At 35.5% G+C, this 16,072-nt stretch overlaps 1 protein-coding gene across 2 annotated transcripts in view; it reads left to right on the top strand.

The window, feature by feature from the left end:
* Window positions 1–261: 261 nt before the first annotated feature.
* The window catches only part of WASHC4 (WASH complex subunit 4), a 61,853-nt gene continuing 46,042 nt past the window's right edge, over window positions 262–16,072 (top strand). The window contains exons 1-11 of one of the 2 annotated variants that reach the window (XM_044229094.1): window positions 262–397; window positions 3,706–3,845; window positions 5,607–5,660; window positions 5,756–5,821; window positions 6,677–6,722; window positions 7,191–7,258; window positions 10,771–10,853; window positions 12,430–12,472; window positions 13,179–13,282; window positions 13,838–13,958; window positions 15,856–15,979. In XM_044229094.1, the coding sequence (XP_044085029.1) occupies window positions 337–397; window positions 3,706–3,845; window positions 5,607–5,660; window positions 5,756–5,821; window positions 6,677–6,722; window positions 7,191–7,258; window positions 10,771–10,853; window positions 12,430–12,472; window positions 13,179–13,282; window positions 13,838–13,958; window positions 15,856–15,979 (910 nt within the window). In that variant the 5' untranslated portion in view covers window positions 262–336. The remainder of the gene's footprint in view (window positions 398–3,705; window positions 3,846–5,606; window positions 5,661–5,755; window positions 5,822–6,676; window positions 6,723–7,190; window positions 7,259–10,770; window positions 10,854–12,429; window positions 12,473–13,178; window positions 13,283–13,837; window positions 13,959–15,855; window positions 15,980–16,072) is intronic. The other variant, XM_044229093.1, reaches the window with a different exon arrangement.

The raw sequence follows: 16,072 nt of genomic DNA, 5'->3' as shown, positions 1-16,072 counted from the left end.
CACCCCAGGTATTAAAAATGGCCTGGGGACAGCAGGGCGAAGTCAAAGGCATCGATATGGCTTGAGATGTGAAGTGAGTAGTGTCGAGGCCCAAGTCACCACGGGAGGACGCCGCGAGTGCCGCGGAAGATGTAACGGCCGCCTCTGGACACCGCAGCCGACTCGCTTTCCCAGCAGCCCCCGCGGCCCGCTGGGGCCTTGAGCCGGGCCTGCCCTCGCGAGCGGGGGCGGGGCCCGGGCTGGGGCCGGAAGTCACGTGCCGTGACAGCCGCCGGGGTGAGGCCGCCGTGGTCGCCCGGGCTGGTTGGGGCTGTGACTGGGGGAGGTGCCGGGGTGATGGCGGTGGAGACTCTTACCCCGGACTGGGAGTTCGACCGCGTTGATGACGGCTCACAGAGTAAGAGAGCTGCGGGGCAAGGGCTGCGGGTGGAGGCTCCCCGGCCCGCCTCAGCTCCGGCAGCGCTCCTGCGGGAGGGCTCTGCGTCGTGGTCCCCGCGCAGCCCTCCGGTTCGGGACACTTGCTGCCCCTTGGGGTGCGAGAGGGACGCGCTCTCGAACGTCACTTTCGGGGTTGGGGTCCCGGTGGCGGTGCGTCAGGTCGGCCGAGGCAGGGCTTGGCGTCTGGGGCGGCGGCTCTCGGTTGGAGCCCGCGGTACCCAGAGCAGCGGCGTCCGCTGTCCACAGCCCGGGGCCGGGCGGGGCGCGCCCAGGGCCCAATAGCCCGGGGAGCCGAGGCTGGCCTTGCCTCCGGCCTCACAGCGCTTTCGCCACCTGTGCTGAGCGTTCAGTTCTAGAACGGGCAGAGGTCGGGTTCCTGTTTTCGCTTTCCTGTTTTTCTACTTTTCCTCCAATCAACTTTTGGAAGTTTGAGTATTTTTTTTCCTGCATATTCGTACAACGTACAAGACAGGGAGAAAGCGCTCTTCACACAGTAAAAATAAGCAAGCGAATGTCAATTTATCTCCTCCTATGCCTTTTACTTAGATAAGTGGTGTTTTTCAGGGATGTCATAGAGCTTCCATTGCACCTAGAAAGGCTTCAAAAATTAAGCAACTTTTATTTCACAAAATCGAATTGTTTCATTTTGAACTTAGAAGTCAAAGAAGCGTACCAGATTAAGTTCCATGCAGCAAAAGTTAGAGGCAAATAATTATTTTGGTGAAACTCTATTTAAGATTAATACAAGTTGGTAATCTGTCTCTTCTGTTTAAGTGATATAGGAGAGATTGGGACCTACTGCTTGTGAATTTGTTTTTTTAAACGCAGTTTCCCAAAAGGTGAATGTCATTTTTTTTTTAAGAAGGTGAATGTAGTTTTTAAAAATTCCACCTGAATTTTGCTTACCTTTACAAAGAATCGCGTAAAAACTTGCATGTAATTAGGTTTTAGTAGCCTCTAAGAGAAGCATGAGCTTAATTCATAATGGTTTGCAGTTTTTCATAAAACATTCCATAAGGTATTAGCTCTTATGCAGCATTAAAAAAAAATCTTGGTGGTAATGACAATTTCCTTTAACTTTTTTTGTGGAGAGGAGTCTGTATTTACTGTTACAGAGTGAACTGCACCTTTTTCATATATGGAGTTTTATGGACAGAGTTCTCCTACTTCCGTATCTTCAAAAAATTGTAATGAAAATAAGTTGCTAGGTTTGACAGTGGTTCAGCTGAGAGTAAAATGATGTGATTCAGTCAACAGACCATATCAGGAACTGTACTAGGCATTAGGGATGGAAAGATAACAAAGAATGTAGAGATGAGCCTGTAAATAGGGTTTCTGGGATTTTACTCTTGAAGAATCACCGTGGATTCCTTATTTCAAATCTTTATATTGTAATTTTTACTATTTTTACAACTATTCATTATTTTATCAGCAAGAAACTTTAATGTTACTGCAGGTTTTCTCTTGCTTACTCCTTCGTGACTTCCCAAACAGACAATGCCAGCATGCTTTTCTGGCATTGTCATTAAGAACTCATTTGCTGATTAAATGCAGCTTTGGTTATTTTCCATGTAAATGAGAATTAGGCATGTACTTGCAATTTCAAGAATCTCTAGCAGTTATTTAATTTGAGCTTTAGGGAAGAGAAGAATTGCCATCCGTTAGGTGTGCCCGGTTTTGTTAATTTTTGTGCTACGAATCCTATCTAGACTGTCTTCCAGAATTGCTTAGATTAATGCTATAACCAGATAGCAATTTTTATAATTGATCCACCTGATAGGGAGCATTAGTGCCAAAATAAGGGTGATTGGAGAGCTAGGTTTTTATCTTTAGTCAGAATGTACTTTATCTAAGAATTGCTTTGTATTGCTGATTTGAGGAGACAATAATTTTACCTTTTTTAAGACAATGATTGAATAGTTGTTCATAACAATAGAAGGGGCTGAATTGGATTTGCTGCCTTTGCAATAATGAATTCTTATGTGTATATAGAATGTTCCCTTTCTTTATTAACTTTGATGACTAGACAAACTTCTATTGTTTAGTTTATTCCAATGACTCCTTTGAGTCATCTATTTAATGTGGAAATTTGTTAAATATTAACACAGTATCTTTTTTCATTCTTTTTAAAAATTTAAATTAATTAACATATAATGTATTATTTGTTTCAGACATCAAGCAGATGTCTGTGATTCATCAGTCTTATATAATACCCAGTGCTCATTACAAGACATACCCTCCCTGGTGTCCATCACCACTTACCTCATCCCTCCCATCCCTCTCCCCTCCAGCAACCCTCAGTTTGTCTCTTATGGTTTGTCACCCTCTCGGTTTCCTCTTATTTCATTTTTTCCTCTCTCCCCTGTGATACTCTGCCTTGGTTTCTTAAATTCCACATATCAGTGAGATCATATGATAATTATCTTTCTCTGATTATTTTGCTTAGCATAATATCCTCTAGTTTATCCATGTCATTGGAGATGTCAAGATTTCATTTTTTGATGGCTGTGTAATATTCCATTTGTGTGTGTGTGTGTGTGTGTGTGTGTGTGTGTATACACACCACATCTTCTTTATCCATTCATCTGTTGATGATCATCTGCGCCCTTTCCATAAGCACAGTATTCTGTACTCAGTGTTCTTTACTGGCTTTTCCAACCCTATTATGATAGTTAAATAATTAAAATATCTTAGTAAGTTTTTGGCATTACAGAAATAACATTCATTATGATAAAGCAGATTTAAAAACTGTTTTAAAAACAATATTAGATGTATTCTTAGACAGTTTACACTATAGACACTTAAGGATTATGTTTTTAAATTTTGCTTCTATGACAACATAGATTTTTATACTTATTCAGGTTTTATTTATTTATTTTTGCAAAAAAAAGTTATTTATGACTAAAACATAGAATCAAGATGTTGAGTTGTCTAAGGCATTATTCAAATTGTTTAAAAGCCCCAGCTTATGGGATAAATGGGACGTTAATTTTTTCATAGTGCTTTAAAGTTATGGTTTATGGTTAACCAAAGTTATGGTTATGGTTAACATCTATAGGTTTTAAAATTATTTTATTTGGAAAAGATTAAAAGCTGAATTATTGTTTAACTTTGAAATTTTATTTTCAAGAAGTCCAGACATACTAGAGTAGTACATTTAAAAATGCTTAGTAACTACCTTGCTGTGACTTTTGAGTTTATTTGAAATAAATGTTCTGCAATTTATTACTTGTACATCTTACATACTGTTTTAAAATTTAAATTTAGAAATTCATGCTGAAGTCCAACTTAAGAATTACGGGAAATTTCTTGAGGAGTATACATCTCAATTGAGAAGAATTGAGGATGCACTGGATGATTCAATTGGTGATGTTTGGGATTTCAATCTTGATCCAATAGCTTTAAAGGTTTGATTTTGTTATATTTTTAAATTTACGTATATATTTTCAGGACATACTATATCTTGAAGACATAATGTTAAAAAATAGAATATACATTTGGCCCTTGAATAATGTGGGGGTTAGGAGTGCTGACTTCCCAAGCAGTTGAAAATCTGCGTAGAACTTGAGACTCCCCAAACTTAACTTATAGGCTGCTGTTGACCAAAAGCCTTACCAATAACATAAACAATCAATTAACACATATTTTATGTGTGTATTATGTATTATATTCTTACAGTAAGCTAGAGAAAAGAATATGTTATGATAAAATCACAAAGAAAATATATTTATAGTACTGTACTGTATTTATAAAAAGATAAACCTGTATCACAGTGGACCCACGCCATTCAAACCTGTGTTGTTCAAAGGTCAACTGTATATTCTCATTATTTGGAATCTGGAGAACTAAAAGAAACTTGGAGAAAAATTGTTAATTTCCTTATCTTGAAGCCAGGCAGATGTGTGTTTTTTTGTTTGTTTGTTTGTTTTGTTTTTAATGAATGGCAGACTTCTGGGGTGGCCTTTGTTTTTCATCAAGAAAATAAACAGGTTGGAATAGAATATTCAAACTTTATTTGTTCCTTATTGAGATTATTTTACATACAGTGAAATGCATAGATTTACAATATACTGTTAAGTGAATTTTTGTCAAACAGATATATTCATATCACTCATATTCTGATGAATATTTAGAAGATTCCCATCATTTTCCCTTATGCCATTTAAGGTATCTTAATGTGGAAGTAATTTTTTTTCTTTTTTTTTTTAAGTTGTTATTTAAATTCAAGTTAGTTAACATGTACTATAATACTAGTTTCAGTAGTAGAATTTTATGTAGGAGTAACTTTTTAATGTATAAAGTAAGCCACTCCTGGGGTGCCTGGTTGGCTTGGTCAGTTAAGCATCTGCCTTCAGCTCAGGTCATGGTCCCAGGGTCCTGGGATCAAGCCCCATGTTGGGCTTCCTACCCATTTTGGGAGGGAGTCTGCTTCTCCCTCTCCTTCCCTGCTTATGCTCTCTGTCTCAAATAAATGAATAAAATATTTAATAAAATGAAATAATTCACTCCTCTGTTCCATTTTGAGATCATTCTATCTTTTTAAAAATTTTTTTGAGGTCATTCTATCTTGTTTTATCTTTGAAACTATAGCCTGTTACCACTTAAATAATAATTAACATTTACTGAACATTTATTATGTATTAGACACTGTTCTGAGTTACATACTGACTTTTTTAGTAACAGTTTTCTTGAAATTCACGTCTCCTATTTTTTTTTTTTTTTAAGATTTTATTTATTTATTTGACAGAGATCACCAGTAGGCAGACAGAGAGGGGGAAGCAGGCTCCCCGCCAAGTAGAGAGCCCAGTGCGGGGCTCCAGCCCAGCACTCAGATCACGACGGTAGCGGAGGGCAGAAGCTTAACCCACTGAGCCACCCAGGTGCCCATGTGTCTCTTATTCTTGAAATTCACGTATCATGTAGTTCTTTGGGGTTTAGTGTATTGACAGAATTGTGCAGCACTCATCACCATACCCAACTGAAGAGTCTTTTCACCACCTGCAAAAGAAATCCTATACCCATTAGCCATCAGTCTCCAGTGTGTGTTAGGGCTAAGTACAGGGTCCAACACAGGTTTAAATAGAATGGCGCTAGACTCGATTCGTATATTTAAAATTTCCATGATTTTTTTCAAATTAAAAATGATTTTTTTCCCTTTGTTTTTATAGCTTTTGCCTTATGAACAGTCTTCCCTATTGGAACTCATAAAAACTGAAAACAAGGTATAGATTTCTTAACCTAAAAATCTATTTTTAAAATGCTTTAGCTATCTGCTGTAACTCATCTTTTTATTTTATGTTTTTATTCATGAAACTAGGTCTTGAACAAAGTCATCACTGTTTATGCTGCACTTTGTTGTGAAATCAAGAAATTAAAGTATGAGGTAATTATTTGTACTCTTAAGTTGTTAAAAACATGATTTTAAAAGCAAATTTGTGCTTATATGTATAGTGTACATAAAGATTTAATGCATGTCGAATTAATTTTTTATTTAATACTAATAATAGTGGTTACCATTCACTGAGTATACTAACGGTGTGCCAGACACCATACTAACCCTGTTCATACTTAGAATGAGAGGCAGATAATGTGAGGAATAGATGAGGAAACAGGCTTAATTTTACTGGTAGTAACTGTTTGAGCCTGGGTCTATATACCTTCCAAGTCTGTGTTAGTTGCCATATATACTGGCTTTTTAGATAAAATTGATTTTTTACATTTTTTTTTAGTAGTCTCCACACCCAACATGGAGCTTGAACTCATAATCAAGAGTTACATGCTCTACTGACTAAGCCAGCCAGGTGTCCCTAGATATAATAAATATAACTGATTTTTTTTAAAAAAAGCTTTGAATTTTTAATATGTTTTGCATTTTCTTAGCCATGGGTCATTAAAACTCTGTTAGAAGTTGGTAAACTTCCTCTTTTTTCTGTACCTTTTTGATACTATGTGATTGCTTTCTATCTCCCATGAACTAGTGGGAAGATGTAGGACAATAAGGTGAGAAAAGACAAAAGCAGGGGTAAAGAAACTGAGAAATAACTTTGAGTATCAACGATATCTTTGGTATTCTAAAGATCAATTGAATTTACCTGTTTTATAAGCAGTTTTTGAATTTTAATGAGTTTGTATATGTGATATAGTCCTCTGATTATTATTAAATATAGATAACTAAGAGAGCCTAGGAATTTAAAGACAAGACAGCAACCTTTAAAATTATTTAATTTTTTTTAAACAGGCAGAAACTAAATTTTATAATGGTCTCTTGTTTTATGGAGAAGGAGGTAAGTTTAAAATTTCATATTATAGTGTCCTGATGCCTTTTTTGAGATTGAAATGAATGAAAAGTTGACAGTTCTAAGACTACCGTGATTATATAATGTATACCCTGAGAAAATAAGCATTCAAATTTTTTGTTGGTTTATTTGTTTGATAAGCAGGTGGAATAAACCTGAGTGATGGAGCAGTAGCAAATTCTCTAAAATCTATTTGTGATATTTTTGTAAGTTACAAAGAACTGTGACTAGATAAGGATTTCCCTTGAATTTGTTAAACAGTGAAACAGATGGTTATTTTTAATTGAATGATTAATGACTGTCTTATGTTTCTTTTCAATATAAAAATTCTGTTTTAATATTATGCAGATTAAAAGATATACTAATGAATAAAAATTGTATTTATTTTTCTTTTGGGGCCTTGACTAAGTTTAAATTAAAAAACTGAAATATGATTCTTCATGTTGCCTTTTAAAGCTACAGATTCCAGCATGGTGGAAGGTGATTGCCAAATTCAAATGGGAAGATTTATTTCATTCTTACAGGTGACTGTTTTTTACTTTCCATTGTTTGTTTTTTTTAAGTTTGGTAAATTACACAAAATTAAAAAGATTTCTGAAACCTTCAGATGCTAAGAATAAGTACTTTGAATGGTAAAACACTCAGTAGACATTGGATTGTAGTTTAAGAGATCATAATTCGTGAAATGGTTTCATAGCCTTTTACGGAAATAAGGCCTCCAAGTAAGGTTTTGATTTTGTTTTTATTTTTTGTTTTGTAATAATTTAATTTGTGAACAATTTGTTACCATGCCTTTTAAAATAACTTAAACTTTATGCCGAGTAGGAAAATAATTTATGCCAGAAAAAGTTGTTAGTGGAGATGGTTAAGCTAGTACATGAGCAATGATAAGGTTTTTAAAAGTAGCACTTGATGCTTTTAACCAGATGTTTCAAACATTTCAAACCAGATGTTTTCGTCACTGCAGTTTGAGTTATTCTAGGTCTTTGGTTTAGTTTTGTGAAAAAAATGAAAGAGCTTCCCATTTCTTCTCTCTGCATTATAAAAACAACGCTAAAACCATATGAAAAAAGCAAAAATTGGAGATAAGGAGAAACTCCCCCTACCTCCTGATTGTTAAGTTCAAGACTTGATGTATTTCACTGAATCAAGCATACTAACATATTGTTCAGTTCACTTATATCTTTACTACCCTTTTTTGTCTCCTTGTTGTAATTGAGAGCATTTTGTTGAACTTGACCTCTATTGTGTTATGTGTCAGTCAGGGGCTAGTCCAGAAAACGAATCACAGCTTCAGAAGAGGTATTTTGTTATAGAGGATTGGTTATTTAAGTGTTGGAGGGTTGAAAGAAAAAGAGGATAGTGAGGTCATCCATAGGAAGGGGAAAAAGAGGAAGGATTGGGGTTACCAGAATATGGGAGCTTGGAGCAGGAGCCCTGTGTAGTTATTACTCATACTTGTGAATGAGGCAGTGCTGCCTGGCTGAGAGGGCAATACAAGGTCGGTTCTGGAGTTCTGAAAGAAGCTGGAGGTGGAGCAAACTGCCTTTGCTGGGGTGAACTGCTCTTTCCTGGGTTATGTTGGTAAAAACACCAAGAGTACTTATTGTGGAAGTGAAGGCTATAAGGGGAACAAACAAGAAATTTGGGAAGTTTCTAGAAGACCTGATGATTTCCCAGGTGTCAATGAACTATAAGGTCTTGAGTTAGATAGCTGGATGATTAACATCTTTGTAGGGTCTGGAATGAACTAGGTGTCAGTGAACTGTAAGGTCTTGAGTTAGATAACTGGGGGGGATGATTAACATTTTTGTAGGGTCTGGAAGATATTATTTGTATGTTTTTCTGACCAAAGGTATATTGAAATTTTCCCTCATTGTTTTGATTGATGCACTTTGGAGATGGGCCAAACCTATACTGCCTTTTAGCTAATGACATTATTAAGGCATTTATTATGACATTGACACAGGAATTACTAGGAATGTTTCATATTTAATGTTCATAGCATCCTAGGGAAGTAATTATTTTTCTCTTATTTTTACACATTAATAAATGTAACCTCAGAAAGAGAGAAAAAAATTCCCAAAGTCTCTGAAAGGAATTTAGACTTAGGTCTTTGTATCCCTTTCCTTCTCCACCCCTACTAGGAGTAAGGTATGTTTCATGCTTTTACTTTGTTGGAAATACAGTCCTGTATGATTTCAGGAGTGTGGGGTAGAGTTCTGCATCATTCTGTGTGGTTCTTGAATCATTTAGCTGTCAATTAAATCATATACCACCTGTTAAAAAAACCCCAAAGCACCAAGAAGTAGAAAGGATGTACTTTTCCAGTCTTTAGTGTCCTTTTAGTGCCACCTGTTGGCAGTACTTAACAGGAAGCCTACTGGCAGAGGTCTAAGAAATGTAATTTGCAGGTCCCAGTGAATGTGTCAGTTTCTCCCTCTAGTTTTATCAAATTTTGCATTTCTTATTTTAAGGATATTCTATTTGGTGCATGCAAGTTTAGGAATGTTCATAATTCTTTATAAATTGAATCTTTTATTATGTTATAGCAGTTGACACTGTTCAACTATAATTATGTATATAATATGCAGTTACATAAATGTATATCATATATAATAGCTGTGATGTGCTAACAGTTTTGTCTGATATTCTCACTGTCTCGGCTCTGTTTTAGTTAACATTTTCTTGGTTTATCTTTCTATATTCTTTCAACCTTTCAGTATCATTATGTTTAGTTATGTTTTTTTAAAACCACATGTGTCTGGATTTGGTTTATTATGCAATTTGAAAATCCGAAAATCTCTGTCTTTTAATTGGCTAATTCATTCTATTTCTTTTTTTTTTTTTTTAAGATTTTATTTATTTATTTAACAGAGAGAGAAATCACAAGTAGGCAGAGAGGCAGGCAGAGAGAGGAGGAAGCAGGCTCCCTGCTGAGCAGAGAGCCCAATGTGGTGCTTGATCCCAGGACCCTGAGATCATGACCTTAGCCAAAGGCAGAGGCTTAACCTACTGAGCCACCCAGGCACCCCATATTTCTATCTTATGTAAATAGTCTGTTATATATCTGGACTTGTTTCTATCTTTTTTTACTTTGTGCTGTTTGTCTGCATTTTCTGCTCTTTGCTTTTATTGAACTTTTAGAAGTTTAATAAGAAAGATAAAACTAGAGTTATTTAAGTAAAATTGAAATGCATTATTTTCATTTTCAAACATTTTCAATTGTTTTTGGATCTCATTGACAGCTGCATAAAATTCCATTGTTAAACTATAAGCCTAGCATATGTTAGCAACTATTCTTGGTGCTGGTATATAGCAGTGCACAAAACCAACAGAAATTCTTGCCCTCGTAGAACTTAAAATCTGGAATAGCCACAGGTTTAGTCAAGTTTTGAATACTTTAGGATACAAACTGGTTTTTTAAGTTTAAGCATCGAGAGCTTCTGAAAGAAATTTTCCGAAGGTGTGGGACATAGTACATGCGAATTAATTATTTAATGACAAATATATTCCTGCAATAATTAAAACTTCCCTTTCTCTGTGCCAGGCTTGTTTATAGATGAAGTTAAAAGTAATAAACATTTGAAGTTATTTCAGAGTGACTTTGGGAGAGCCTTTTTCCTCATTATCATACTTTCTAAATTGGCAGCTTTTCAGCTTTTTATTCAGATGTTCACTTACTTATTCATTTAATAAGACAAAAATATATTGAGAAGCAGTTGAGGGTTAGCCACCGTGCTGGTCAGTGGATATTTAAAAAAGGAATAAGATGATCTCTGTTAATTACATGAGTAACTAAAATATAAGACTTAAAATAGAAGTATGAGTGAAATGCTATGGGAACAAACCAGTAGAAATTACTTTGACGTTCAGGAGAGGAGTTAAGAATGGATTGCTTGAAGGATGGTTGAAGTTCTCTGGCTGCAGATTAACTGGGAGCTGTTTTGGTTTTGTTTAATATGTTGCCATAAAGTTGAGAAATGGTGGCATTTAAAAAGCAACTATGTAATATATACTCAACTTGTCATTTCAGGAACTGTCTTGTTTTGTTACAAGGTGCTATGAAGTGGTGATGAACGTAGTCCATCAGTTGGCTGCTCTCTATATCAGTAACAAGTAATGGATTTTATAAATATTTTTGCATTTATAATAGAGATGCAGGGAATATTTTCTAAAACTAGCCATTACCTGAAGTAGTTTTTTGTCTCTTTGCTCATTTATTTATTCATTCTTTCATTCATTTATTCACCATCCTTTGAAGTCTCATAATGTTTCAAACACTAGGTGTGTAATACTTAGACTAGTAAGACAGTTTCTGCTGTGGTGAATGATCTGTTATCTGTCTGAATAAGAATGTTGACAGAATATACTTAAATTTGATTATATAGAAAAAGACTAATATGGAATCAGAACATGTACCAAATTCTCTCTCCTTATTTCTCCTTTACAGTGACTGTTCCCTGGCTTATTAGAATCACATGGGACTTTCCTTAAACTACAGAATCTGGGGGAGTGGGACCAGGGAATCTACACTGAAAAAATTGTGGTTTTATTCAAATGATCTTCCAAGTTTGGGAACCACTGTTCTAAATCAGGAAAAATGATCAAATTTTGATAGACCTTCTCTTCTTAATGACCACAAAGTAATATCTCACTTTCAATTAATACTTTATACTTAAAAATTTTCCCATTTACAATTTAACTGTGATCTTACAGTAACTTTGTTTAGTAACATGATAAGAGGTTCTCAATTATGAGAAGTAATTGAGGCCCAGAGGAATTGTATGAGATTCCACAGCAATTTAGATGCTGTTCTTTGATCACCAGTCCATTCATTGTTGTTCTTATTATATACCAGGCTGCATCTTAACTCTCTTTATAAACTGGGAGACTGTGTTAACTGCTTCTCATTTTCATGTTTTTCTCCTCAGTCAGGCATTTATTTTGTGTTCTGTTCTTTCACTGAAGCTGTTCTGATGGCAGGAGGGAATGAGAGCATAGCTCTTCTAACCCCTGCAGTACCTGATGTGTAATTCAGAGAGTACTCCCCACCACCACACCCCACCCAAGAAAGATGAAATTTATTTGTATTTTGTATTTAATTTTAAAAATATTCTATCTTGTGGAATATCTATATGTCCTTTGATATATAAGTACTACTTTAAATTATTTACTGTTGAGTAGAAGATGTCTAGGAAGTAAAATTGAATTATCCCAGGGCTTTTGACTTTAGTACAATGTTGGTTGATGCATTGTTTTTCAGTAGGAATGGGAACTCAGAAATAAATCTGACTAGTTTCCAAATGCCAGTTTGGGTAGGATAACAGAGATTCTGTGTAGGAATTGAGAAATTCTAACTGTTTTGAAAGAAATGAGTATCAATTTTGTTATTTCTCCACCTCTATCCCAAACTCAGTCCTTTAGGTTTAAATGGCTAGGGTTATTCATGGGCCACATATTGTTATTTCCGTGCCCATTGAATAAGGTGTGGGCAGGGATAGCCTTGACTCTGCATATACAAGTTAGTTAGTTCTCTTCTAGTTAGTTAGTTCTCTTTAGGCTGTTGACAGCCTAAATAATGATACATAGGTGTTAAAATCCCAAGACCACCTGCTGCTGTGTGTTTTCCTTAAAATAAAAATGAACTGTGGTAAAAAAGGAGTTTTTTAAATTGGATATTATTTTATTACAGGATTGCACCCAAAATTATAGAGACAACTGGAGTTCATTTTCAGGTAAAAGTAATTTAGGTTGAACTGCAAAACTATAATTTTTACTATAGTTTGCTGTGGAGTTTATATGATTGGGGAGTAAAAAATTATAGTGAAACTCTTAAAGAGGTTTTTTTTTTTTTTTGCTGTTGTTGTTTTTTGCCTTTTTTCTATTTTATCTGTGAAGTTGATGAGGTATTACTGACCCACTATCAGTATAACTCTTTTTTTTTTTTTAAGATTTTATTTATTTATTTGATAGACAGAGATCACAAGTAGGCAGAGAGGCAGGCAGAGAGAGAGGGGGAAGCAGGCTCCCCGCCGAGCAGAGAGCCTGATGTGGGGCTCGATCCCAGGACCCTTGGACCATGACCTGAGCCGAAGGCAGAGACTTTAACCCACTGAGCCACCCAGGCGCCCCAGTATAACTCTTTTTTTCCCCCAGTTGTGGCCAGTGGAGGTTCTCTTAAATGGTCTCTTTAGAGAGTGAAACAATTAAACAATTCTGTAAAATCACAATTAAGGATGAAATAGTGGGCAAAGTGTTTCTCTATCTAAGGCTTGTTGTTCCATCTGAGGATTAATAGTTTCATCTGTGTATTAATAAACTGATTTATCCACTGCTTTAATTCAGTAGTAATTAGCCCAGTGTGTTTAACTTTAAAAATCCATAAGAAGCTTAACCTGTAATTCGTGATTAAATGTTAATCATTAAAGGTTTTTTTGACAGACTATGTATGAGCACTTGGGGGAGCTGCTAACTGTTTTGCTTACTCTGGATGAAATTATTGATAATCATGTCACATTGAAAGAGCACTGGACTATGTACAAAAGGTGAGCCAGTTAAAATGGTTAAAATAGTCTTACTTTGTATAGTTAATATATTAGTAAAAAGGAAGCAAATGTAAATAATGCAGATCTTTTAAAAGACCTGGAGATCTGTATTTAGAAGGATCTCATGTTAAATGTTTTTGTGAATACAGCAACCGTTTTTTGAGAGTATGATATACTTGTATAAAGCCTCCTAATTCTTAAAGTGTAGTAGAATGTTAATTTGAGTATCTTAGAACTCAGGTTTGTTTTTTCCTAGGGTTCTATTCAAGTGACCATTGTTTTTTGTGAACTTGGTTTTATTTCACTGTATATTCTTAAGACCTGTTTAAGTTGAGGCATCTTATGTTGTTCATCTGGTATCTAGAATATCTGAATTTAGGATGATAGAAAAAGGTATGATTAGAAAATTAAATATATTAGCATTGTTTTTATTCAGATTTTCAAATGTATAGAACCAAACAGGAAATACAAATACAAAATTTTGATTTCTTAGAAAATTTTCAATTGAAGACTTTGTTAGGAAAATTGAAGGTCTTTCTCCTAATCTTCCATAAGGTTACTGAAATCTGTCCATCACAATCCTTCAAAATTTGGAATTCAGGAAGAAAAACTAAAGCCATTTGAAAAGTTCTTGCTGAAGCTAGAAGGGCAGTTACTTGATGGAATGATATTTCAGGTACGAGCACTTTATCAGGCTATACTGAATGGGTTCCTTAGTTGACCCAGCTCAGAACTAGAGCATGACGCTTTCATAGCATATTGTTGAAATATGTGTTCTTTAAAAGTGCTGTGGCTTAAAACATTGTTAGTGTACTAAAATATAATTATTTTAGTACCAAGTAGCAAACAAAATTAATAGTACTAGTTATATTTGGGGTGAGGTTTTTTTTTTAAAATTATGTAAAAGGATAAAACTATTCAAGGATCAAGATCTAAGCAGTTATGTTAATGTTTGTTGTGAACCTCTGTATCTGGGTTTGTTATACTGCCTTTTAAATGTCTGTTTAATTGTTCTTGGGCTCAGGGAATATAATTTGGATTTGTTCAGTGCAGATAGCTTTCTACCATTTAGTAGCTTTTTAAAGCTTAAATTAATTAAAATGGAAGAAAATAAAATTTCACTTTCCTCACCACTTTCAGCTACTTACTAGCTGTATGTAATCTAATTATTGCACCATACACTTCATACTTAATATATATCAATAATATCATAATGAAGCTGGGAGAAAAATAGCCATAATTAGTTTGTGGCTAGCTATCATATTAGCACAAATGTAGAATATTTCTATGATCACAGAAAAGTCTTTTGGCTAGCACTGCTTTGGGCAATATTTATCAGAAATTACAATATATTTATATTTAAAATCTGCTTCAGGATTTTTTTTTTTAATATTTATTTATTGACGGACAGAGATCACAAGTAGGCAGAGAGGCAGGCAGAGAGGGTAGGGGGAAGCAGGCTCCCTGCCGAGCAGAGAGCCTGATGCGGGGCTTGATCCCAGGACCCTGAGATCATGACCTGAGCCGAAGGCAGAGGCTTTAACCCACTGAGACACCCAGGTGTCCCTTCAGGGTTATTTTTAATATATTTTACATAATCACAGTTTTTAAAAAATTGATGCATAGTTGACACATAATGTTACATTAATCTCAGGTGTACAACATAGTGGTTGACAAGTCTATATATCATATTATGCTCAGGGTCACAGTTTTGACAGATTGATCTGAACTCTTGTTTATATCAATTTAAGGGCTAGTGTATTAGATTCGGAAGGTCTTTTTTTGTCATTGATTCTTTTTCCAGGAGAATTTTTTTTAAGATCTTATTTATTTATTTATTTATTTGACTGAGAGAGCACGAATCAGGGGGAGGGGCAGGAGGAGGACAAGCACACTCCCCACTGAGCACACAGCCTGACACAGGCCTCTATCCCAGGACCCTAGGATCATGACCTGAGCCCAAGTCAGACACTTAACTGACTGAGCCACCCAGGTGCCCCTCCAGGAGACATTTCTATACATTCTGTAATAAAGTGCTATGAAAGTAACTGTAATCAGAAAAAATTTACTCTTAAAAGTGCAAAGTAAAATAATAAAACATGTTTTCCATTGCTGCATCACACATATCTTCTATACATCATTGAATATCCCTGTGTGTCTCTTCATGTAGAATTATGGATTTGTGGGGCGCCGGGATGGCTCAGATGGTTAAGCCTCTTGCCTTTAGCTCAAGTCATGATCTCTGGGTCCTAGGATGGAGCCCTGAGTCAGGCTCCCTGCTTAGCAGGGAGTCTGCTTCTCCTCCCCAAACCCTGCACCTCTCATGCCCTCTCTCTCTCTCTCAAATGAATAAATAATATCTTTTAATTATTGCACTAACTGGTACTCAAATATGTGTATACATACATATTCATTCTAAAGGATTTAGATATTAGATGACATTAAGGTAGAAACTTGAGCCTCATTGTTAGTAAAATTAAAATGATGAATGTAGATCACACATACTATATTTAAATCTGTTTAGTAGTTTATTATCCAGGGTCTAAATTTCTCTTTAAATGTTTCCTGTTTAGGCCTGTATAGAACAGCAGTTTGATTCTCTGAATGGAGGAGTATCTGTGTCAAAAAATAGCACTTTTGCTGAAGAATTTGCACATAGTATTCGCTCAATTTTTACAAATGTAGAAGCCAAACTTGGTAATGTAAAGTGCATTTTAAAATTTTTGTTGCTAAAGTTGCTAAAGTTTACATTTCCTTGAATGTAGAACTTAAGTGTTTATTTGTTTCAGT

This window comes from Neovison vison, chromosome 12, assembly GCF_020171115.1.
Source record: "Neovison vison isolate M4711 chromosome 12, ASM_NN_V1, whole genome shotgun sequence".
NCBI classification, from domain to species: Eukaryota; Metazoa; Chordata; class Mammalia; order Carnivora; family Mustelidae; genus Neogale; species Neogale vison.
This window is presented reverse-complemented; position numbering and strand designations above follow the sequence as displayed.